Raw genomic sequence first — 26,546 nt, forward strand, 5'->3', positions numbered from 1 at the left:
AAAAAAATATCTATACATCGCACTTTGTAAATAATATACGTACAAAAAGTTATACCACTATTTTAAAACCCAACTCGTTGTATAATTCGAAATCCCCGTTTAAATATTTATAATTTCCAACAACGATGAATTCAATGTAAATAACTCAATTTGGAATCCGATTAAACGTAATGGAGAAAAAATACCTACCTGTAAATACCGTATAATAATAATTGTGAAAATAATGTACAAAATACTATGCAGCACATCTTCTCGACGATTTCTCTATATTCATTGGAGCGTTACGTGAGCGCCAAGACGCGACAAGACGTTTCTATAGTAGTAAGAAATTCATCCGGCTGAGAGACCATTACAATAGTAGAATTATTGTGGAAGTGTTTTTTTTTTCTCATTTTTTAGAGTATACATTATTTTTTGTAGTATTTTCAAGGAGGACTCATTTTTTTCTCACTTGTAGCTTTTACTGTGGCCAGTGCAATGGTATGGTACTTTTGAGTACAGTGATGGGCTTTTTGAGAATGCGATGCATGTTGACTGTGAGGTATACATTGCCTGATTGGGATATAGGACGCGGAGACACTTGTAGAGATCTTTAGTCTGTTTCTGTTCTGTTCTGTTCATTCTGTGCGATGATGAAATATACTCGCATTAGTAGCGCGATGTATACATACTGGTGATGGTATCATTAAAATACGCCTTTGGTTACGCGCGGTAGCCTACATCTATAAATGGTCAAGCAGCTTTGGTACCATGCGATGGCGGCGACGACGATGACTAATAAAACTGCGGTGGTGGTGAATGGTGATTAGATTACGTACGTCATAAATTCATTCTTGTAAATATTTGTAGAATGCCTATTTTAGAGTATTGCCATGAATCGATATTAAGATACACCTAATTACCTAGTTTAAATTTATACGAGAAAAAGTTGTTGGAATTTTTTCAAAGCTATAAGATTTCTGCTGAGAAAATTGACGACAATCTGGACGCCTTGACTGGTATTTCTCCTTTGGAGAGAATTCCAAACAAAACTAGGTGACCTTGGAAGCATTCGCAGAAATCATTTTTTCATTTTGGGAAATTCACAGGTACGTGAAAATGGGAAAAGCATAACACATGAGGATCAAATCGCACGATTTTTTTTTTCATTTGTCGAGACGAGAAAACCATCTGATCAGATTGATGAAATTTCATGTTTTCATAGTCCTGATATTGATTTTCATGCCTCAATAATCATAGAGCAAAAACTAAATTTTCTCGAATCTTTAAAAGGAAAATGGAAGCTTCATAAACACCAAACTCACAAATTCCAAAATAATAAAAATAACAAAAATAACAAGAATATAAAAAACACCTCACAAAAAAAATATTTTTTCAACAGAATAATAGCCCTTCCTCTTCTCTCAACCCCCCCAAAAAGAAACAAAATCAAAGAGACTGATAAGCAACACCACAAGAAAAAAAGACAAAAAAGTACTTTCGGGGAAATTTTTTTCAAATACTAGAGTGGAGGGGAGAAGGAGTCCATTTTATATATATTTTCATCAGTCATTGCTCAAAAAATATATTTAAAAAAAAACAAAATTTCAAAGAACTTCGAAGAATTTTTTTGTGGTGGGTGGAGAAGGAAGAGAAGTATAAGGTCGAAATAAATTTTTTGGTCGATTTTTTTCTTCCATTCTGTTTGTTCAATTTTTGGGGGAAGGGGAGAGGAGGAATCCCTTTTTCAAATTATTTCATTATCATTACTCAGAAAAATGTGTGGGAAAATGAAAAAATTTCGAAACACTTCAAATCATTTTTTGAGGGGTCAGGGAAGGTCCAAATGTTGTTTTGGCAGCTTTTTTCTTCTAATTCTGAAATTATGCACTCAAAAAAAAATCTGAAGCAATGAAGAAATTGAATGGAAAATTTCAATGATTGAAATTTTTTTAAAAAGACAAGATGTTTGTGGAAAGTGAAAAGAAGGATATAAGAAATTAGCAGCACTGTTTTATACTCGTACAACTTAAATTTCCTCAAAAAGTCAAGGGAATCACAAAACTTGAAATATTTGGCATTTCAACCCCCCCCCCCCCATGTACCTTTACTTTGGTACTTCTGCTTTATTTTTCTAAGTTAGAGATTTGAAAAAAATTGCATCAAAAATTTACAAGACAAAAAATTCGATTTTTTATACTTTTTTCACCCTCCAAGCTGAAAATAACACATTTTTACCAAAACACAGCATTTTGGATAAAATCCAGGAATATAATGTCTAAAAAGTTCCTTTTTTGATCAACAGATTATCATTCAAGATGAACAAAATTTTTGAAAATACGTCAATTTTAAATTTTCATTTCGAATGAAGTTTGATTTTTTGACAGTCAAAAATTCATTTTAGAACTAACAGTAAAAATTGAAATATAAAGTGCATTTTTTCAGTTCAAATTGAAAATTTTTCATCTAATTTTGCATGTTTTTCAAAAATACTTCTAAAATTTAAAAAAATGTACAATCGAATATTTGAGGTTTAAATATCCAAAATTTAATGGTTTCTTCTATTTTGTGAGCATTTTTTTGTGTGAAACAGAGGGGGGGGGGAGTACGAATGTTCTCGCTTCAGTATTTTTAGATGGAATCCCTTTTTCTAAACAGAGTCTACGGAAATTTGTTTTGCAATATTGGCGTTTTCAGCGCTGCATTTATCACAGAAATAAATAAAATATTCAAATTTCATTTCAAAGTCTTTTGAGGCAAATTTTGAATTTTTCAAAGGGAAAAATATCACTTTTTTACACGATCTTAAAAACAAATTTTGATTGAGGTTCCCGTAGAAAATTTAAAAAAAAATGATGGATTCGTTTTCACCTTGGCTTTTAAAATTTTGAATTCTTTGCTGAAAAATTGAAATCATATATTTTTTAAAAAGGTCAAAGACATGGACAGGTATTCATCATTCATCCATTTTCATTTATTCGTATCAATCATTTTATTCGTTCATTCATTTTTTCTACACACTTCATATTATCTGTTTTACATTTATTATGCTTACACTTCTCCTCCCCACTTTTCAGGATCAGACTGACATTTCAAAATCTTGTGTGAGAAATTAATTATAGACTTGATTCGAGCCCATTAAAATTAGGCAAAGAGTCAATCTAAAAAAAAATCCCCTAAAATTGTAAGTAAATCATTGAAAATTCTCAGAGGGTCAAAGTCCATCCATATCAACTTTGAATTTTTTTCAAGATAAGTCTCACTTTGACAACCCTTTTTATGAACAAATCCACTCATTTTCAAAAATCATTTCAAGTAAAAATTCAATTTCAATAAAAATAACACAAGTCTGTGCCCTGAAATTTCGAGTAAACTCGTAGCATAATTTGATGACTTTCTCATCACTCGGTTAAAAAAAAAAAAAAAAAAAAAAAACTGCCTCAGAAACGTCCATTGAGCAAAAGTAAGTTTCCTGCTCGTCAAAACTTACATTTTTTCCAAAAAAAAAATCAAAAACTTGCTCAATTTTGAAAAAAATATCAAATTTTGCATCAAATTGATTCTAGATCTTCACACGTTAATTATTCAAAATATTCTCTCACTTTTCACAACAAAAAATCAACATTCTATCTCTCTTAGGCACTTACCTATACCTACAGAAAAGTGAAAGGCAACTAGACACGAATATTTTCCCAAAATCGTCGCATTAAACATCATCATTTGCAATTTTTTGTCACCGCTTGGCAAATTTCTCGAACATCTGGTTGATTTGGTAATTCGCCTTCATTCCACATCCACATCCACTTCGCTCCATACATTACCTACACACATTAGTCGCAATGCATTTCATAGCAAGCTATTCCACAATCTACCAAGGTCATCATCGTCGGTGAACAAATTAAACTCAGAGTAAAAAAAAATTCCAACAACATTTTCAAGCCTCTCGTAACCTGTACACGTGTAAATACATATAGTAGATTATTACAATAATAATTGCACTTTAATTTATATCAACTTTTGCTTGTTTTCCTTTACTTTCTCGAACGCTACCTACACATAACGCATTAATCTAACAACAATCCGACGTAAAGAAAGCGAAACTGTAACAACATACGACGACGGTAACTTGACCGAAACCGGCGGTCAAATATTACCGGGGGACATTGAGGAAAGTCAGGGTTCTAGAGTTGACCTAGTGACCAGTACGTTCGACTACGCTGACCCTGTCACATTCACCGCGAAAATCCTCACAGTCGAATCGACTACCAACAACGCCGCCGCTGCTGCCAATCCTCTCCTCACTGATGAACTGATCCCGGTGACTAAATCCACGCCGCAGGAGACGGATACCGATACACATATAGAGTCCAGCGGCGATGGCGATGGTCAACCAGCCGAAGGCGACTCGGATGCCATCGATCGGGGTGTCGATTCGACGCGTACTTCCTTGGTCACGCCGACTGAACGTGATCGCTGGAGCGTTTCTAATATGGAAACTGAATTTGAAACGGAAATCGCTCCTTCCAACGGCGGCAGCAACGTATCGATTGCTTCAGAAATCGAAGAATACGCCAGAATTTCGAATCGCTCGTCGTCCGACGATATATCGTCCATTACAAAAGCCACTACTACGTCGGATGACCAAACGACGACTACACATATCGTCGTAAATGGTAGTACCAACGCACCAGGAAACCCTACCAGTGTTTTAGATGACTCGTCGTCGACGGCGACTGTACCAACGCAATTACCAGCTGCCAATGTGTACGTAGACGAGACGACGACGACATCGACAACAATTCCAAATATTACGCAACCCACAACCGATATAGGAGCGGCCACTTCTACAATAACTGATTCGAACGAATCGAATCCGGTAATTGAGAAATTACCAGAGCCGTTCGTGCACGTAGAAAACAACCTCGAACGTGCTAAAAATGTCAGCTCACAACGTGTGGGTGATGGAACTGATGTAACGACCAAAGATGAGATTCCGGCCACTACCGAAATCGAAAATGATCGAGAAATAAAGGGGCCATCGACAATCAGCTCCGATAATGCGGCCAAAACGGAAGAAATTGTCCCTGTTGGAGATACCACTGTCAAGGTTGAAGCTGACTCTTCGGTTGATGGAATTGGCAAAGGTCAAGAAGCGTCAAATGTCGAGAAAGAGAGTACGTTCTCAGAAGGGACATCATCTTCCATTCAAGTTCCTGTCACGGAGGTCACAACTATCGTCGAGTCGAGTGTACTTGAGATGAAACCTTCTTCCACAGAATCCTCTGTAGTAGAATCTGCAACAATTCCTGCCATTGATGGTGACACATCCACAGAGTTGCCCAAGACCAAGGAAGCTGAAGGTGAAGAAAATAAGGGTACTCAGTTCCTAACCACAACATCTTCCCAAGCGAACCCTGCCATTGAAACATCATCCAATTCTCTCAATACAGAAGAACCATCTGAGAAATCCACTGAGACCGACCATTCATCGACAACTTCACTTTCAACTCCAACAAATCAAGGTGAAACAATATCTGAGGACTTGAAAAATACCACATCCGATGCTGCCATTGAAGATGCACTTGCTGACACACCAGATAATGCTCCTAGTACAGAAGTAGCACCAACTGAACCTGCAACCTCAAAATCAACAACCGCCAGTTCTGATGAAACACCATCTGAAGACTCAAAACCCACCACATTGAATTCTGACACAATAGGAGTCACTTCAGAGACACCAACTGACACTGCTACCCCATCACAGAACCTGGAGGAGGCTAATGGAAGTGCCAGTTACACTGAAAGAGTAGTTGTTGAGGTTCAGACATCAAAAAGTCAAGAAAGTAATCTTCTCAAAGATACAGACACTGAAAATCCAGTACTCGAAGGCTCAAATACTTCAGAAAACAGCTCTAAGGAAACACCAGTTGATACTTCTTCTGGATCATCTGAAGAATCTGTAAACACACCTGAGACTACCACCAAATCCGAACAAACCGAGCAGGAGACAATAAAAGATCAGAAAACATCTACTTCTGCACCACTGCCAGAACTGGGTGCAACCTCCAGTTCCACAGAGACCGTATCGTCTTCAGAAGGTATCACGTTGCCAGTCCAAGAAACAGAAACTATTTCATCCTCAGCATCTGAACCAACTCTGCAACCTACAGTAACCGCAGAAACCAGACCACAGTTAGAGGACGACGTTCCCATTGACACTGGAACTTTAACACCCGAACAATCTTCAAAATCAAATACATATGAAACCACATCATCTCCTCAGAATCCTACTACCATTGATGCTCTTTCTGATACAGCAAATCTTTCAGAAACTGCCTCGACCACTGCCAGTACAGCTGAACCAGGAGAAACATCATCACCTACATCATCATCAACAACAAGCCCGATTGAATCTGTTGAAACACCACCTCCTTCATCAACTATGCAGTCAGAATTAGCTGAAATGTCACCATCATCGAAATCAACGACTACCACAACAGAATCTGCTGAATCATCACCCTTTTCATCAACCACCACAACAGAATCTGCTGAATTATCATCCTCTTCATCAACCACCTCAACACAATCTGCTGAAGAATCACCCTCTAGCTCTTCAGAGTCTTCTGAAACATCCCCGCCTTCAACTAGCCAATCAGAAGCTGACACAACATTGTCACCATCATCAGCAACTAGCTCAACAGAATCCGCTGAATCATCATCAATCTCCAAGTCTGCTGAAACATCACCACTCTTTTCATCAACAATAGAGTACGATTCTACAGAATCATCACCATCATCAACAACCACCACAACAGAATCTGCAGAAACACCACCATCTAGCTCATCACCGTCATCAACGACCACCACTAAAGAATCTGCAGAAACACCACCATCTAGCTCGTCAGAATCATCTGAAACATCTCCGCCAGCAACTACCCAATCAGAATCTGCAACAACACTACAACCTCCATCAGAAACAAACTCATCAGAATCTGCTACAACATTACAACCTCCATCAGAAGCAAGCTCATCAGAATCTGCTACAACATCACCACCCAGCACATCAGATTCAACTGAAACTTCACCACCATCATCAATCCCCAAATCCACCATAACAGACTCCCCTGACGATAACAAATCAGGCACTCTAGACCCTTCCACAACTCAATCCCCCCTCACAAACTGTACCTCCCCATACCAACTAAACTGCACAGCAACTTCGAAAGAAATACGAGTACAAACTACCGGTAACAAGACGACAGTGATAATCGTTCGAACTAGACCACTAACATCTAGCTCGAATCACAGTTGCACTAGCAATTTGGACTGTCCAAGAATGCGGATATGTTTAAATAATATTTGCACGCTAAAAAACAACTCACAGCTTGCGAAATCCGGACTCGGACTGTCGTTGGCCGAAACGTCGGATTTTCTTCGAGGTATTTTTCTTACTTCTCTATTAGGTCTAATTTTATATTCTTTTAAGACACCTTCCCCCCCCCCCCCCCCAACCGATATTCATAGAGCATCGTTATCAACAAACTGCCAGCAGAATTTTGACAAATTCACACGTGATTACCACCCATGTGCTTCAATAAAAAAATATAATGAAAAAAAAAGGTAGACAATTAGCGAAGAAGAATTACTCTTATATTTCCTGCTCGATGCAATAAATTCTTCGTTTACTTTCTTTCTTTCTTGAATTCAACATGACAAGACATGCACGTTTAAATGGGCCACCGTTATACAGACCAACCGAATAATTATCATTGTAATTCAGTAAACGTCGAGTCGCACCGTCCGATAAAATACAAAACGAATTAATTACCATCAGTGGTACCCAAGACTCCTTCCGCTTGCGAATGATAACGATGCTCTCACTGAAAATTACAAATATGTATTTCTCAATCTTTGCAACTTTGGGAACCCCGTTTCGGAGACATTCTTCTTTTTTGGTACAATCTTTCTTTATGCATGAATTTTCAATTTCATCATCTTCGAAAAAATGAGAACTCCCAAAAATGGTCAGAAAAATCTCGAATATAATAAATGGAACTATTTCCACGCACGAGACACGCAACTCATACAGTAGTTCATTGTGAACACGTGTATGAGAAAGGAGAGAAATGCGTTTCTACCGAACAATTAATAGTAAATAATTATTTGCACTGTTCATAGTACTTACCGCGTAGAAACGCATTTTTCTCTCGTATTCGCCTCACCTATTTGTAGTATATAGTGTATTTAATTATAATTCTAAGTTATTCGTAAATGGAGTTGGAATCGTCACGAAGTTTCTGTGGTAACAACGAAAAAAAAAAAACTATGTACATATCTACTAAGTATACTCGTAATGATGAGGCAAAATTTCCTTTAATGGCGATCAGACCACAACAAGTGCCGTTTACTTTACTTTGGTACATAAAAAATAAACGAGAGAAAACTAGACCGTTAATTTTACCAAACAGAATGGCATGTGAATTTTTTTTTTGAAATAAAAATTTGATCACGGTTTGAATTCCCTCTGAGAAATATCACATCTTATTTGAAAAATTATATCTACACAGCAGTTTATTGGAACGCAACATTTTTAGGTAGGGATTTTTTTGAAATGTCTCAATTTAAAAGAAGAGATGGATCGGCAAAAAATTTATTCGAAATTAAATTTTTTTCAATCTGAATATGTCTGTATTTCTAAACAGAACAAAACAAAAGTGAAAAAAATCAGAATTTGAAAAAGCAGAGAATAAAGTATGCACCTATCATTAAAAAAAAAAATTGTAAAATGCAGGATTTCTGAAAATTTTTGGCCAAAAAATAAATTTTTTTGACTCTCACCAAGAAAGCAAGATTTGTGCAATTTCTGCAGGTGCATAATGCACATATTCCTCGCAAAAGAAAACAAGCAAGACTTTTTTTTAGCAAAAAACTTTTATAAAAAACAAATTTTTCTGCAATTTTGGCAAAACTGCATTTTTTTGAAAATTGACAAGGAAATTCAGGATTCTTTCTTCTGAAATTTTGGTAAGAAAATCTGGCATTTTTCAATTTCTGACAAAAAGCAAGAAATGAAATTTTGGCAAAAAAACAAGTTTTTGTAATAATTGCCAAAAAAATAAAAATTTTCTGCAATTTTGGCAAAACCGAACTTTTTTACAACTTTGGCGAAAAAGCTCATTGACAGAAAATCAGGGTTTTTGGAATTTCGTCAGTGAATTATGTTTTTGTAATTTCGCCAGAGATCAGAACTTTTCTGGCATTTTAGCAAAAATAGGACTTTTTTGCAACATAGGCTCAAAACTTCAAGAATTTTTCAAAGTTGGCAGGAATGCAAGACTTTCGTAATTTTGGCAGGAAAGCCAAGTTTTTGCAACTTAGCTAAAAAACATAACTTTTGTAATTTTGAAAGATGCAGAAGTTTTTGCAATTCTGGCAGAAAATCATTTTTTTTGCAATTTTGGCAAAATTATACTTTTTTGCAATTCTGGCACAATTGTATTTTTTGGCAATTTTGGCAAAATTGTACTTTATGGCAATTATGGTAAAACTGTACTTTTTAGAAAATTTGCCAAAATTGTACTTTTTAGAAAATTTGTTAAAATTGTACTTTTTGGCAAAGTTGTACTATTTTTGAAATTCTGGCAACATTGTACTTTTTTGAAATTGTGGCAAAATTGTACTTTTTGGCAATTCAGACAGAAATTTTTTTTTTTGCAAACATGGCAAAATTGTACTTTATGGCAATTATGGCAAAATTGTACTTTTTAGAAAATTTGCCAAAATTGTACTTTTTAGAAAATTTGTCAAAATTGTACTTTATGGCAATTTTGGCAAAATTGTACTGCATGGCAATTTTGACAAAATTGTACTTTTTGGCAAAGTTGTACTATTTTTAAAATTCTGGCAACATTGTACTTTTTTGAAATTTTGGCAAAATTGTACTTTTTGGCAATTCAGACAGAATTTTTTTTTTTGCAAACATGGCAAAATTGTACTTTACGGCAATTTTGGCAAAATTGTACTTTATGGCAATTATGGTAAAATTGTACTTTTTGGCAATTTTGGCAAAGTTGTACTTTTTAGAAAATTTGCCAAAATTGTACTTTTCAGAAGATTTGGCAAAATTGTACTTTTTGGCAATTCTGGCAAAATTGTACTTTTTTTGAAATTCTGGCAACATTGTACTTTTTTGAAATTGTGGCAAAATTGTACTTTTTGGCAATTCAGACAGAAAATCTGTTTTTTTTTTTTTTGCAAATTTGGCAAAATTGTACTTTACGGCAATTTTGGCAAAATTGTACTTTTTAGAAAATGGGGCAAAATTGTATGTACTTTTTGGCAATTTTAACAAAATTGTACTTTTTGACAATTTTGGCAAAATTGTACTTTTTGGCAATTTTAGTAAAATTGTACGTTTTGGCAATTTTGGCAAAGTTGTACTTTTTTTGAAATTCTGGCAAAATTGTATTTTTTTGCAATTTTGGCAATTTTGGCAGAAAAAACGTTTTTAATTTTGCCGAAAAGCAAAGCTTTTATCTCATTTTGGCAAAGTTGGACATTTTTGCAGCTTCGGCGCAGCAATTGGAAGCTGTTCTTAATTTTGACCAAAACACAAATGATTTTTCCATTTCAAGCAGAGAAACCTAATTTTTGAATTTTTGTCAAATTAGAAAAAGGTGAAGGTTTCTGCATTTAGGCGGAAAATCAGGTTTTAAAAATATTGTTAGCGTGACAAGTTTTTGGAATTTCCCCAAAAATCAGAACTTTTTTGAGATTTTGTGCAAAATTGGACTTTTTTAAAACTTTGGTTAAAAAATTCAGGACTTTTCTTCAACACTGCAAGAAACAGAATTTTTACAATTTTGCCACAAATCGGAGCTTTTCTGGTACATATTTTTGCAAGAATTGGAATTAAAAAAAGAAACAGGACTGCAATTTTGGAAGAAAAACAAATTCTTAGAAATTTTGGCATGAAAGCATAATTTTTTTAGAAATTCTAGCCAAAGAATCAGGACTTATCTGTAATTTTGAAAAAATCGAACTTTTTTTGCAACTTTGACGACAAAATTCAAAACTCTTCCGCAATTTTGGCAAAAAAGCAAGACTTTCTCCAATTTTGGCACATGCCTTTGGCGTCAAAACACCACATCTCGAGTAACCAACTCCATTTACCGAATTACCCTTGTGAATAATCTTCTTTATAAACCAACATATTTCGTTTCTCAACAAAACGAAACCCACCTTTTAACTTCTTCTTGTAACATAACTTGTAAATAGGCTCTAGTCGGAAACATCATTGCGAGCTGGACTCACACTGTAACGACACCGAGGTTTGTGTAAATCACGTGTGTGAAGATACGTGTCACGTAGCTAAGCAGACACATTCGTGTGCTCCGACTGCTAAATGTCACGCGGTCAAACACAGGCCAGTATGTACATGTCCGGCTGGATACCGAGGAAATCCTAGCGATGGGTGTTATTTACCACAACCATGTAAGCCACTAACCAACCCGATTCATTATTGTACCACTATTTAATATCTAATTTTTTTTTTTAAAAACCCCAACCATTAATTAATACAAAAATATAACAAAATTACTAAATAAAAATAACTCGTGTGAGAGGAATCTTTCTACATGTAGAGATGCAGAGTAAAGTAGGTATATATTGTACAGTTCTGTGTGCTTGAGAGAAAACGTCGAGTAGTTATGGGTTAAAAATGTAAATATGGTATGGTGTGAACAGCTTTGAGCTCCAGGGGTGCAATATACGTGCAAAAAAAAAATTGTACACTGATTGTATTATAGTACATAAAGATGCAAGAGTAGAATAAGTTATTGGATATGAAATATTGCACGATGTAATCGACCTAGATACCATTAAGACAGAATCGAAATCGACAATTTGTAGATATAATTTTTACACAATCAAACATTTTTGTAGATATAAACCATGTCTATATTTTGGTTCTTCCTTCTTTACACTCTGTCTGTATAGTAATCCATGTTTTATGAAATACCCTCCTTTAGTGTCCTGCCACTCGAATTTGGAATGCTCAGTAAACGAAGTTTGCCTCAAAGGCGTCTGTCAGTTACCATGCTCTATTCATAACCCCTGCGCTGAATATGCTGTCTGCGTCAACACACACCGAGGTCCTGACTGCAGCTGTCAAGAAGGATACCAAGGAAACGGATTCGTAGGCTGTATTCCAGGTTTGTACCCTCCTCCTCCTCTTCCTCAAATCTGCAAAATCAATCTCCATTTGCCATACTAATAAAAACATTCTCTTGTATAGTCGATTCAGTCAGATTAATTTGCCAATACAACGAAGACTGTCCGCCTGAAAAATTATGCGACAGATTGAACCGAGTCTGTATAAATCCCTGCTTCGAAGACTCTTGCGGCGAGAACGCCGAATGTGTGCCAAAAAATCACAAAATCGATTGCCGTTGCCCGCATGGTACCAGTGGCAATCCATACATATCCTGCACTGCTGGTAAGTTGCATTATTGCATTGCTCAATTAACCACAAACACAATACTCGTATACGTAAAATTCACACCCTGCAACATATAATGCATTTCTCTATGCGCCTATTTAACGCCCGGTGCGTCTAAGACTAAGACGACGACTTCGTCTCGTTACCATTATTATGCATATTTCTGAGGTCGCACACCTTCTACTAATATAGAGGCGACCGCATATGAGAGATAGAGTGCAGTGGTCGGGCGTTTATCGCGACTACCGAGCGTTAAATAATCCACTTAGTGTGGGTTATGGTGATGAAAGAAAATTGGCTCTAGAAAAGGAAAAAAACGCATCATAATGGCACGAAAGAAAAAAAAAATCGTTTGTTGGTTAAATTAAATCAATAAAAACGACGCCAATGCGCGAATTTTGTAAACATTATTACGTCGTGCGAGGCGTTTAATTGGATACGCTTTACATGGTGAATTTAACTCTCTCACTTCTCCCGTATGTGTTACAGTAACCGGTTGCCAGCGAGATGAAGACTGTGCTTCGAATGAAGCATGTATCCAAGGAAAATGCGGCAATCCTTGCCGTTGTGGTCCGAATGCCATTTGCGATGTTCTATACCATCGAGCCAGTTGTAAATGTTTACCAGGGTATAATGGAAATCCCAATGAAGGATGTCTGGGTATGTATTCTATCAATTGGATAGTCTCGTTAGGTCATCTAAGTCAAACCAGATCATTGCCTCCATGTTCGAAGAGTCGCCCAGAATCATAGATGTTCTCTTCAAATGGCTCACACAAAATGACCGATTGTCTCATGTCTCACTATGTTGACAAAAATTGTCAGAGTTGTTAAAAAGATCCAATATTTAGAAGACGAACATCTGAACTTGATAGTCTCAACAATCATACGTAGCCCTAATTATAACTTTCTCCAGGACCTTTTATAAAAACTGGATTTTTTTCACATGAACAGAAATTTTTTTTGGCAAAAATTGGAACTTCTTGAGAATGTTGATCAAATTGAGACATTTGCACAATGTTTACAAAAAATTGAAATTTTTGAGAAATTTTGACAACAATTGGAAGTTTTTGACAATTTTGACAAACATTGGAATAGTTTTGACCATTTTGACAAAAAATTTAAATATTTTGACAATTTTGAGAAAGATTGACATTTTTGACAATTTTGCCAATAATTAGGACTTCTTGACAATGTTGATCAAATTGAAACATTTGCACAATTTTTACAAAAAATTGGAATTTTTTCAACAATTTTGACTACAATTGAAATTTTTTTGACCATTTTGACAAAAATTGAAATTTTTTAGCAATTTTGACTGAATTTGAATACTTTGACCATTTTGACAAAAATTTTATGAGATATTTTGACAATTTCGGAAAAAATTGGGACTTTGTAACAATGTTGATCAAACAATTTTTGCAAAAGTTAGAATTTTTTTGACCATTTTGACAAAAATTGGAATTTTTTGACAGTTTTGACAGAAATTGGGACTTCTTGACAATGTTGATCAAATTCAGAGACCTTTTTACAATTTGACAAAAAAAAGTAGCTCTTTGGCAATTTTGGCGAAAATTGGGATTTTGTGACAATGTTGATCAAATTGAAACATTTGCACAATTTTTACAAAAAATTGGAATTTTTGGACAATTTTGACAAAAATTGGAATTTTTTGACCATTTTGAGAAGAATTGGATTTTTTGACAGTTTTGACAGAAATTGGGACTTCTTGACAATGTTGATCAAATTCAGACCTTTTTACAATTTGACAAAAAAAAGTAGCTCTTTGGCAATTTTGGCGAAAATTGGGATTTTGTGACAATGTTGATCAAATTGAAACATTTGCACAATTTTTACAAAAAATTGGAATTTTTTCAACAATTTTGACTACAATTGAAATTTTTTTGACCATTTTGACAAAAATTGAAATTTTTTAGCAATTTTGACTGAATTTGAATACTTTGACCATTTTGACAAAAATTTTATGAGATATTTTGACAATTTCGGAAAAATTGGGACTTTGTAACAATGTTGATCAAACAATTTTTGCAAAAGTTAGAATTTTTTTGACCATTTTGACAAAAATTGGAATTATTTGACCATTTTGAGAAGAATTGGATTTTTTTGACAGTTTTGACAGACATTGGGACTTCTTGACAATGTTGATCAAATTCAGACCTTTTTACAATTTGACAAAAAAAGTAGCTCTTTGGCAATTTTGGCGAAAATTGGGATTTTGTGACAATGTTGATCAAGTTGAGGCTTTTCCACAATTTTGACAACATTTCGAGACTTTTCAAGAATTTTTTCAAAAGATGGAATTTTTTCACAATTGGAATTTTTTGACCATTTTGAGAAGAATTGGATTTTTTTGACAGTTTTGACAAACATTGGGACTTCTTGACAACTTGACAATGTTGATCAAATTGAGACATTTGCACGATTATTAAAAAATATTGGAATTTTTGGACAATTTTGGCAAAAATTGTGATTTTTTGACAATTTAGAAAAAAATTAGTTGCACAATTTTTACAAAAATTTGGAATTTTTTTGACAATTTTTACAACAATTGAAGGGTTTAATTCCAAGTCGGCCTAAGTCCATTTTTTCCGTTTCGAGAAAAACACAAATAAGTGTTTTTCTCGCCCTTCCGCTTCAATAATAAATGATGTGATTATATGGTTGTGAAGCTTGATCTTTCTGCATTAAAGTACCGTATTGGTATTTTTTTAATTTTGCGTATTTTCAGCTCCAGAGCGCGTCAAATAGTCAGAAAAAGTGGACTTAGGCCCATTTGGAATTATCTGATGTTAAAAATTTCAAAAAAGAGCTGAAAAACGCGTTTTTTCAAAAAAACATTCACGAATCATTAATTTAATACATTTATGAAACAATTTCATTCGAAGCACCTTCAAATTTCGTCTATTCTGAAAAAAAAATGGAAAAAAAAACCGGCACAACCGCACTTGTATACAAATACTCGTAAAAAATGTATGATTTAGGCCACTTTGGAATAATCAGCTGTTTTTTCGAGCCGGCAAAACAGCGCTCCTGAGCGAAAAAAGTAACGCCAGGTGTTCGGACAAGGTGATAAAGGTGTTAACCGACCTGTACCACCAGATGGCGCTGCTAACTCAAAAATGATAAAAATGGACTTAGGCCGACTTGGAATTAAACCCTTCAATTGGAGTTTTATGACAATTTTGACAAAGATTGGAATATTTTTGACCATTTTGACAAAGATTGGAAATTTTTGGCAATTTTGACTAAGGTTTGAATATTTTAACAATTTTGACAATTATTTTGAGAAAGATTGGAATTTCTTGACAACTTTGCCAAAAATTGGGACTTCTTGACAATGTTGACCAAATTGAGACATTTGCACAATTTTTACAAAAAATTGGAATTTCTTTGATAATTTTGACAACAATTGGAATTTTTTGACAATTTAAACTTTTTGACAATTTTGACAAACATTGGAATTTTTCTGACCATTCTGACAAAAATTGAAATTTTTTGGCAATTTTGACTAAAGTTTGTATATTTTGATTATTTTGACAGAAATTTGAAAATGTTGACAATTCTGGCGAAAATTGGGACTTCTTAACAGTTTTGGAAATAATTGGGATTTTTGGACTATTTTGGCGAAAATTGGGAATTCTTGACAATGTTGATCAAATTGAGACTTTTCCACAATTTTGACGACATTTTGAGACTTTCCAACAATTTTTACAAAAGATGGCATTTTTGACCATTTTGAGAAGAATTCGAATTTTTTGACAATTTTGACAGAAATTGGGACTTCTTGACAATGTTGATCAAATTCAGACATTTTTACAATTCGACAAAAAAGGAACACTTTGGCAATTTTGACAAAATATTGAGACTTTTCAACAATTTCGACAAAAAATAGAACTTCTTACAGCTTGGAGAAAAATTTGACTTCTTTGGCAATTTGAGCAAAATAGATATTTCGCGAATATTTTACCAAAAATCACGACGCAAGCAGAAATCAGGGGGCGTGATATGAAATTTCCCTGACACTTCCTTGACTTTTTCTGAAGAGTGACCTGCATTCAATGATCAACTAAAAATTTTGAAGAGTGATTCATTACAAGGCGTTCTAAAACCCTAATTTCACATTCTTCTTTCTGTTTCAGTACCCCAAAACCCATGCAAACCGAATCCATGCGGTATGCACGCCGAATGCGAATTGGATAACGGAAACCCAGTCTGTTTCTGCCCAAAAGGAATGACCGGAAATCCATTCAAACAATGCAGTAAGTCTCAATCTCTTTCATAACCATCTCTCCAAAAAAAAAAAATCTCACATAAATCTCACCTTCCTCTTTCTCCTACAGTACCAGAAGGCGACGACTGTAGACCAAACCCTTGCGGTCCTAACTCCGGCTGCAAAGTTGTGCGAGGATCGGCGTTATGTTTCTGCTTGCCACAATTCGAAGGAGATCCACCAAGCATACCTTGTCAACTACCACAGAATCCTTGTAATCCATCGCCATGCGGACCCAACACTCAATGCACATTGCTCAGCACCGGATACGCTAAATGTACTTGTTTGAACGGTTACGTCGAGAGTACGAACACCATTCGAGGCTGTGTTGAGAAAAAGAACCCGTGTGATCCGAATCCTTGCGGTTACGGAGCTATCTGCGATCCGAACAGAACACCTTGTTGTTTCTGTCCAGAAAACACTGTTGGAAATCCTTATAAACACTGCGAAGGTAAGATGAAAAATTTCAATATCAATTTTTCAATTATGTGGATATCACCAATCATCATATTTTGTTCCTAATTTGCTATCATTTTGTTTCATTGTAGAACGAGTTAGAGATTTATGCAAGCCTGGACCTTGTGGCCCTAATGCCGACTGTTACGTTACTGGAAGTACCGAGCAATGTTTCTGTAAGCAAGGCTTCCAAGGCGATCCGTATACAAGCTGTCAACTCATACCTCATAATCCATGCAATCCAAATCCATGCGGACCATATGCCACTTGCACCGTTTCTCACGATGGACAACCCCTTTGTAACTGCCCTCCTGGAATAGTACCAGATTCGAATGGCGGCTGCACAGGATTTGAGTGCACTATTGACGAAGACTGTCCCTTCAACAAGGCTTGCGTTGCTTACAAATGCCAAGACCCATGCCCAGGATCTTGCGGTATAGGAGCATCATGTCGAGTAGAAAAACATCATCCAGTATGCACCTGTAACCATGGTCTTACTGGAAACCCCTTAACTAGATGTTACCTCTTAGGTAAGCGTTATCAAAACCTCAAATTTCCTGTCTGCATCTACAGACTATTAATTTTGAATCTCTTCTATGATCATTTGCAGAAGCTAAACCAGAACCAAATCCTTGCCATCCTTATCCATGTGGACCAAACACATACTGTAAAGTATCTAATAAACGAGCAGTATGCACATGTATGGAGAACTTCGTAGGAGATGCTAAGAAAGGATGCAAACCCGAATGTGTATTGAACACCGATTGTGGCTCCGACCGAGTTTGCATCAATTACCAATGTAAAGATCCATGCGGTATCAAGAGCGTTTGTGGTCTTGGTGCAGTTTGTCTATGCAGAGATCACATGCCAACTTGCATCTGTCGCGAAGGCTTCACTGGCAATCCATTTATTCAATGTGTGCCCAAACGTAAGTCATCATTACCAAAGCCACCTTCAATAAATCACCATCTATTTGGTCACAATTTAATTTGCAATTTGTTCCAACAGCTACTTATCCATCATACCCCAACACAACGTTACCATGTACTCCATCACCTTGCGACCCAACCAACACATGCCATGCTTATGGCACAGAAGTAGCCATGTGTGATCCATGTACTAGTCCAAATGGATACTACAATCCATCTTGTCACCCAGAATGTCTGTATAATGCCGACTGTCCCTTCAATTTGGCTTGCTTGGGACAGAAATGTCTAGATCCTTGTGTGGGAGCTTGTGGTATCAACTCCCATTGCATGGTTGTCAAGCATTCGCCAATTTGCTCGTGTCCAGAAACACTTACTGGAAATCCCTACGAACACTGTACAGCAATCAAAAGTAAGTTTTCATCTCACTCAATGTACTGATTATATTGATCATTTCTTAATCAACCTCTTTTTGAATGCAGCTCCTCCAGTTGCGGCAGACCACTGTCATAGAGATCGTTGTGGTGCCAATGCCATATGCAAAAATAACTACGGTCACATAATTTGCGAATGTGCTCGAGGATACTTTGGCAACCCTTACTTGGCCTGCAGACCAGAATGTGTGATCAACACTGACTGTCCTCAGACGAAGGCTTGCCTCAACAATAAATGTATAAATCCATGCTCTGGAGTCTGCGGAGTCAACGCAGAATGCCAAGTCATCAATCATCAACCAATATGCTATTGCCCTCAAGGTCATACAGGCGATGCATCACTTAATTGTTACCCAGATCGTACTTGTAAGTTTCCAAGTCAGCTTTTCCAAGTCAAGAACCAAAGATCAGGGTCAATAATGTAAATTACCAATGTTGTTACAGATTTACCACCATTACCACCAGTCAAACCATCAAACCCATGTGATCCTTCACCTTGTGGAGCCAATAGCAGATGTCTGATATCACCTGAGGGCTATGCCGTCTGCTCTTGTCTGCCAGGATATCGAGGATCACCACCTTTATGCAAACCAGAATGTGTTGTCAGCACTGAATGTGCTTTGGTTCAATGCTGTATCAATCACAAGTGCTCAGATCCTTGTCCCGGTACTTGTGGTATTGGTGCTCAATGCTTCGTCATCAACCACAACCCTATCTGCAGTTGTCCACCTGGACACGTTGGTGATCCATTCGTTATGTGTGTTTTACCACCAGGTAAGCATCTTCCTTGATACAAGATTACTGACAAACCTTCTCACTGAAAATGATATGCTCAAAAATCAACTCTTTACAGCCATTGAACAACCTAAAGTTCCAAGCAATCCTTGCGATCCGAATCCCTGCGGCCCCAATTCCATTTGCCAAATCCGAGAAGGTCATCCAGTATGCTCTTGCATCGCTAACTATTTGGGAAGTCCGCCGTATTGTCGTCCAGAGTGCGTCTTGAACCAAGAATGTCCATTCGACAAAGCCTGTATTCACGAAAAATGTCAAAACCCATGTGCCAAATCTTGTGGTCTGAATGCCAAGTGTGATGTAGTCAATCACACTCCGTATTGTACTTGTCTGCCAGGCTACGAAGGAGACGCCTTCATAAGCTGCTCTCGAATACCACCAAGTAAGCATCTTTATTATTATCTACATCATGTCTTCTTCCCATCAACTTCTCCACCTTGACACTAATCTCAACTTATTTCTTCAGCTGTACAACCACCAGTACCCAAAGACCCATGTCGTCCTTCGCCTTGCGGAGAGAACGCCCAATGTTCCTACCAAGAGGACGGTATCGTTTTATGTACCTGTATACCGCCATATATTGGAAACCCGTACTCAGGTTGTCGTCCAGAGTGCGTGATGAACAGCGACTGTGCACCCAACGCCGCTTGCCTTTCTAGTCACTGCAGAGATCCCTGCCCGGGAGTCTGTGGAAATAACGCCGAGTGCACCGTTGTTAATCATATTCCAGTATGTACATGTTTCCCAGATCATGTAGGAAATCCATTCCAATCATGCAGAAGGAAACCAATTGCTCGTGAGTATACCTTAACATTATTGAGTTACTACAATATCCAAAACCAATTTCCCAACCACAAATGTCTTTTTTTTGTTACAGCTCCGCCACCACCGAGGAACCCCTGCGATCCATCACCATGTGGCCCTAACAGCAGATGTGAAATTAGTCATTCACACGCGCTTTGCTCATGCAACCAGGGCTTCATCGGAACACCACCGAATTGTCGACCCGAATGCGTAACTAGTGCGGAGTGTAGTCCTAGTCTGGCTTGTATAGCTCAAAAATGCGCCGATCCGTGCCCTGGCACTTGCGGATTGCATGCAAGATGCAATGTCATCAACCATAATCCGATTTGCAGCTGTCCTCCGAATACTGTCGGCGATCCGTTCGTTAGATGTGTACAAGAGGGTAAGTGCACAACTTTGCCAGCTTATTTTTACAGTGTATTCGAAGTTCTACTGTTATCCCATGCACGTTTGACCGAAATTCCCAATATTTTGCTCGATCATTTCCCTTTGAGAGTGTTCGAGGTTAAAATTTACCCAAGTCAATATTTTGTTGGTTAAATCTAAAAAAAATAATTCAAAATTCAAAATCCTAAACGGAGAGGAAAAATTGAAAATTGAAAGCCTTCTCTGAACAGAAGAAACTAATGCAGGATTTTCTGGTAATTTTGTGAAAAAACAAGACTTGAGTAGGTACGCTAAAAATTTGTATGTACATCCAAAAGTCAAGACAAAATTTATTTGTGCACAATTTCCCAGGAAAACTAGAAAAAACGAGGAAAAAATCGAGTTTTAAAGCCGAAAATAAATGGAAAATTTCAACTTTTGATTTAAAAAAAAACTTTTCACAATTTCTGCCAAAAAAAAAAAAAAAAAAAAAAACATTGACAAAAAATGGAACTTTTTCTGAAAAAAAGTGGAAGTTTTGGAAAGAATCTCTTTCATTTCAAATATTATGATTTTGAGGAGAAGTTGAAAACTTATTCGAATCCAAATATTTTCATTTCCAAACAAAACTACTCGTAGATTAAAATACGAAAATGAATCAAAATCTTGCAGGAAGAACATGGGAAAAAAATTCCAAAAAATTGATTAAAAAAAGGAAGAAGCAACACGATTTTTTGAAATTTTGGTAACGTTTTGCTTGTCAAAAAATTAGAGCAACTGTTTGATAATTTTGACAAAACAGCATAACAGGATTCGCCAAATGTTTCAACGAGATAGGAAATGAGTTCAAAATTTAATGAAGTCGAAATCTTTAAATTTTCTATCAGATTTGGAAAATAAAGAAGTTGAAATTTTGAAGAATGAGAAAAACAGAAAAATTTGAAAATTGATCACATAATGATAATTTTTAGGACAGATAAGGATTTTTTTTGAGAAAAAGTTGCAACGCTTTTCAGCATTTTACAAAAAATTTGGAATTCTAAACAGTTTAGCAAAAAACTGGACTCTTTTGCAATTTTGGTTAAAAAATGGCATTTTTTCGCCATCTAATGATTTTTTTCAAAAACTAGACCTTACAAAATTGCGTCTCGTTTTGTAATTTTGGCAAGACATCGTGGCTCCAGTGAAAATTTTGAATAATGAAAAAAACAGAAAAATATTCCAAAAATTGATTGAACAATGAACATTTTTAGGAAAAATGAAGAATTTTCATTGCTTTTGAGTCAGAATTGGGACATTGTTCTGAAATTTTAACATAAAAAAATCACGACTTTCTAGCACTTTTGACAAAAAAATTCCAACATTTCTGAAATTAGGACCAGTTATGATTTTTTTTAAGAACTGCACCTAACAAAATTGTTTTTTTTACACTTTTTGCCAAAAAAAAAGAACGACGCTATTAAAGAACTTCACTTTTCTGTAATTTGGGCAAAAAGGTAGGGTCGTTTGAAAATGCTTGCAAAACAGTAAGTAACACTTCCGACAGGGAATTTTTCAGGGGGGGGGGAGGAGTCGTAATTTATTCAAATCGAAATCTTCAAATCTTCAATCGAAAATCAAAATCCTGAAGCAAGAAAAAAAAATAAAAAATGTCTATGGTTGATTGAAATAATGAAAAAAAAATAATAATAAAATAAGGACATTGCAATTTTGAGAAAAACTAAAACTTCCCAAAATTTTGCAGCGAAATCTTCAAATTTTCAATCAAAAATCAAAATCTTGAAAAAAAAAAAAATATAAAATTTTTAAGGTGGGTTGAATACCTAATAAAAAAAAAAAATCAGAAGAAAATAAGTAGGTACTTGCAATTTTGAGGAAAACCAGTACTTCCCAAAATTTTGGCAAAAATACCAGAACTTTCTAAAAATTTTCGCTTAAAAAAAGTTGAAACATTTTTCGTTATTGTGACCAAAAAACTGTTTTTTTTTTTTTTTGAAAAATGAAACCAAAAAAGTTACGATTTTTTTGTAGCAATATTTGGCATAAAAATCGGGACTCTTTTGCACTATTGACAAAATATGTCAAAAAGCAGAACTTCTGGGAAAAATTTTCAAAAAATGTTCTCATTGAAAAGAGGAGGGAGAATTATTTATGTCAAAATATTTGAAGTTTCAAAAAAAAAACTATATTTGCAATTTTGACGAAAAGTCGATTACGGGGGGGGGGGAGGGGGGGCAAAAGTAGGCCACGTAACAAATTTCAGCTCTCCATGTCAATTTGGTAAAACATTAATTTTTCTTCTTTTTGCCCGAAATTTGACTTTCAAAATTTCTCTAAAAATTTGGTTCCAATGCCTAACGTTTTGGCTGTTCTTTTGCATGCCCCTTCGATTTAGTTTTAAAGTTTTTCTGTTAGTTTGGGTTCTCTCCTCCCCCCTTCCCCTTCAAAATTTTATGAGTTGTTTCTTTGATGACAAAGTGGCGAATCTCCAATATTGACCCCAACTTCCTCGGAAGTGGATGGGAAGTTTGGGTTCTTTCTCACCCCCTTATCATTTTTTGAGGGGTTTCTTAGAAGAGAAAGTGGCAAATCCCCAATATTGACTCTAACTTCCTCGACAGTGATTGGGATGTAATCATCTTCAAGTTTGGGTTCTCTCCTCCCCCCTCCCCTTCTTAATTTTTTGAGGGGTTTCTTTGATGAGAAAGTGGCGAATCTCCAATATTGACCCCAACTTCCTCGGAAGTGGATGGGAAGTTTGGGTTCTCTCTCACCCCCTTATCATTTTTTGAGGGGTTTCTTAGAAGAGAAAGTGGCAAATCCCCAATATTGACTCTAACTTCCTCGGGAGTGAATGTGATGTAATCTTCAACAACCCCACCTAATTCACACTTTGATTAAATTTCACAGAACCTCATCCACCGCCAGTACCGTATTACCCGTGTCATCCATCACCTTGCGGAGCCAATTCCGAATGCAAAGAACAAGACGGCCGTCCAGTCTGCTCTTGTCTAGCTGGTATGCTCGGTACTCCACCGTATTGCCGGCCGGAATGTCTAATTCATGCCGATTGCCCGACGAAACTCGCGTGTTTAAATAATAAGTGTCGTGATCCGTGTATCGGTTCGTGCGGTTTTAACGCGCAGTGTTCGGTCGTCAATCACCAGCCGATTTGCTCCTGCCACGAAGGCTACCAAGGAGATCCATTTTCCGGATGTAATGCCATCGCACGTAAGTTATTCAAACATAAATTTGGTGACTGGTACGATCGCGAAGGAACCTCGTTTCTGTGTGTGGGGTATATACCTATAGATATGAATTACTCGTTTCAGCGATACCTACCCCGATACCTGAACCTTGCCATCCCTCGCCTTGTGGCGCGAACGCCATTTGCAAAGAATCCTATAACGCTGCCTCGTGCACGTGTTATCCGGGTTATTTCGGTGATCCTTATACGGGCTGTAGGCCGGAATGCGTTCAAAATTCCGACTGCGCCTGGGATCTTGCATGCGTAAACAATAAGTGCGTGAATCCGTGTTCTGGTGCTTGCGGTATCAATGCTGAATGTAAAGTAGTCCATCATACGCCATCTTGCTTCTGTCTGCAAGACTATACTGGCAATCCGTTGACTGCATGTAGAAAGATCATACACGATCCTAGTAAGGATGCTTTTCACGTTGCGCTTTATATGTGTACTTCTTCTTTTCTGTCTGCTGTTATCTCGTGTTGGGTGAAGATTGATTGGATGGGGCTAAAGATGCACGAAAAATGGAGAAGGGGAGGCTAAAAGGGCTGAAAACGAACATTGACCTTCAAATGGGGAAACTCGGAATTGAATATCGAATCTTTTGAAACACTATCTTGATCACATCTTTATTCAGCCCTAGAAAAGTGCTCAATCATTGATTGGATGAAGCCAAAGATGGGGGAGGGGGAGGCTAAAGATCTAAAACCGAACACAGACCTCTAAATCGGGACACTTCGAATTGAATTATGATTCGTTTGAAACACTAACTCGATTACAGCCTCATTAAGCCCAAGAAAAGTGCTCAATCACTGATTGGATGGAGCCAAAGATGCACGAAAAATGTGGAGGAGGAGGGTAAAAGGGCTGAAAACGAACACAGACCTCCAAATCGGTACACTAAGAGCTCAATCATTGATCAGAACCATCCAATCAATCTTTACTCCACAAATGCATGTTTCATTTCATGTGTTTGTACGCTTCATCTTTCTTTTTCTGGGCAAAGGGCAGGATTGCTGAGACTGTTCAGAATCCTCCACCTTGCCCATCATTTGCACGTTTCATGTTGCTTCTATGTATTCATACTTTCATTATTGTAGCATGTACTGTCGACCTGATGGTAGCACACCCTTGCATGCGATCGCCTTGCGGCCCCTACAGTCAATGCAGGGCGGTCGACAACCACGCTGTATGCTCGTGCTTATCTGGTTACTTTGGTAAGCCGCCCAACTGTCATCCGGAATGTATCAGCAACTCGGATTGCCCATTCGATAAAGCATGCTTGAATCAACTCTGCTCCAATCCCTGCATAGGGGTTTGTGGTTACAATGCACGCTGCCACGTCGTCAATCACAACCCCATATGCAGCTGTAACTTGGGCTTTACAGGAGACCCGTTTGTTAGATGCATTGAAATACGAAGTAAGCATGCGCCGGGAAAATTGTTGGCTTTTTTATACGCGTATTAGGAAAAAAGGCTGCCATATTTGTTTGTGTGCTTTACGCTGTGACGGTGTTTTTTTCATTGCATGTGCGCTAGAACCGGATATCCAACCTATACCGTCGAACCCCTGCGTACCTTCTCCCTGCGGACCCAATTCTATATGTCAGAGTCACGGAGATGTACCGTCGTGCTCTTGCACGTCAAATTATATCGGTAGACCGCCGAATTGTCGACCCGAATGTACGACTAATTCGGAATGCGAGGGCCATCTGGCCTGTCAAAATGAAAGGTGCAGGGATCCGTGTATCGGATCTTGCGGACCTTACGCCGAATGCGTTGTCGTACATCATACGCCAGTTTGTACCTGCGAGCCAGGTTTTGCTGGCGATCCGTTCATACAATGCTCTAGAGTGCCCGAACGTAAGCGAAATATTGAAGATTCATTCGAAAAATTAACATTCCTTTAACCCCTCGATGATAGAAATTTTAAAATAAGGGGTTAATGAAGACTAACATTACTAAAGACTACGAGATGTGCAGGAAGTTATCCAAATCTGCGCAAGCTAATGCGAAGGAAAGGGGAGGGGGGTTTCCAAAATCATTCTAAAAAATTAAATTCAGAATGAGTGGACAATTTTTTTGCAACTCAAAACTGATTTCACGAACTAGTTGCTGGAGTGAAGATCTCTCTTCGAAATTTTTCCTCCGGCTTCATAATATGTACTAATCAACCCATCTGAAATTCCAAAATCATTAAATCCTTTAACGTCCCAAAGAAGTTCAACAGCTCGCAAAAAAAATATCATTTTGGATGAACAAAATATGAAAAATTTGGAAAATAAATCCTTTAACGTCCCATAGAAGTGCAACAGCTCAAAAACAATCCATTTTGGATGAACAAAACATGAAAAATTTGGAAGTGAACTAAAAACATTTTGAAACATAAGTACATATCTACTAACAAAATTTTAATGTTGAAAAAACGTTGAGCGAGGGAATTGCGTAAATTTTCCCTCCTCAACTCACCAGAATACATGTAAAAGAAACCACATTTATTCAGTTTGAGGCAAAATTTCATCGGGTCAAATCTTCCCCATTTCCAAAAAAAAAAAATCGAAAAAATTTAAAATTCTGTAATTATTCCAAAAAAGCAAAATTTTTTGCAACTTTGCCATAGAAACATGAATTTTAGCAGGATTTTTTCAACGTTTCAATTCAAAGGAGGGGAGAAGAGGGAACCAGGAGTCCAGCAAAAACTTATTCAAGTCCAAATTTTACCATTCGAAAAGCTCTAAAAGAAATTTTAAAAA

At 36.8% G+C, this 26,546-nt stretch overlaps 1 protein-coding gene across 1 annotated transcript in view; it reads left to right on the plus strand.

The window, feature by feature from the left end:
• The window catches only part of dpy (dumpy), a 256,705-nt gene that overhangs the window by 166,360 nt on the left and 63,799 nt on the right, over nucleotides 1-26,546 (plus strand). Inside the window, exons 21-39 of the mRNA XM_065347532.1 lie at nucleotides 4,071-7,418; nucleotides 11,257-11,472; nucleotides 12,009-12,191; nucleotides 12,275-12,475; nucleotides 12,968-13,138; nucleotides 16,638-16,757; nucleotides 16,839-17,219; nucleotides 17,317-17,754; nucleotides 17,835-18,152; nucleotides 18,233-18,562; nucleotides 18,633-18,950; nucleotides 19,029-19,358; nucleotides 19,438-19,761; nucleotides 19,846-20,175; nucleotides 20,257-20,565; nucleotides 23,460-23,780; nucleotides 23,882-24,208; nucleotides 24,894-25,214; nucleotides 25,333-25,656. Coding sequence (XP_065203604.1) covers nucleotides 4,071-7,418; nucleotides 11,257-11,472; nucleotides 12,009-12,191; nucleotides 12,275-12,475; nucleotides 12,968-13,138; nucleotides 16,638-16,757; nucleotides 16,839-17,219; nucleotides 17,317-17,754; nucleotides 17,835-18,152; nucleotides 18,233-18,562; nucleotides 18,633-18,950; nucleotides 19,029-19,358; nucleotides 19,438-19,761; nucleotides 19,846-20,175; nucleotides 20,257-20,565; nucleotides 23,460-23,780; nucleotides 23,882-24,208; nucleotides 24,894-25,214; nucleotides 25,333-25,656 — 8,610 coding nt within the window. The remainder of the gene's footprint in view (nucleotides 1-4,070; nucleotides 7,419-11,256; nucleotides 11,473-12,008; nucleotides 12,192-12,274; nucleotides 12,476-12,967; nucleotides 13,139-16,637; nucleotides 16,758-16,838; nucleotides 17,220-17,316; nucleotides 17,755-17,834; nucleotides 18,153-18,232; nucleotides 18,563-18,632; nucleotides 18,951-19,028; nucleotides 19,359-19,437; nucleotides 19,762-19,845; nucleotides 20,176-20,256; nucleotides 20,566-23,459; nucleotides 23,781-23,881; nucleotides 24,209-24,893; nucleotides 25,215-25,332; nucleotides 25,657-26,546) is intronic.

This window comes from Planococcus citri, chromosome 2 (genome assembly GCF_950023065.1).
Source record: "Planococcus citri chromosome 2, ihPlaCitr1.1, whole genome shotgun sequence".
Taxonomy (NCBI): Eukaryota; Metazoa; Arthropoda; class Insecta; order Hemiptera; family Pseudococcidae; genus Planococcus; species Planococcus citri.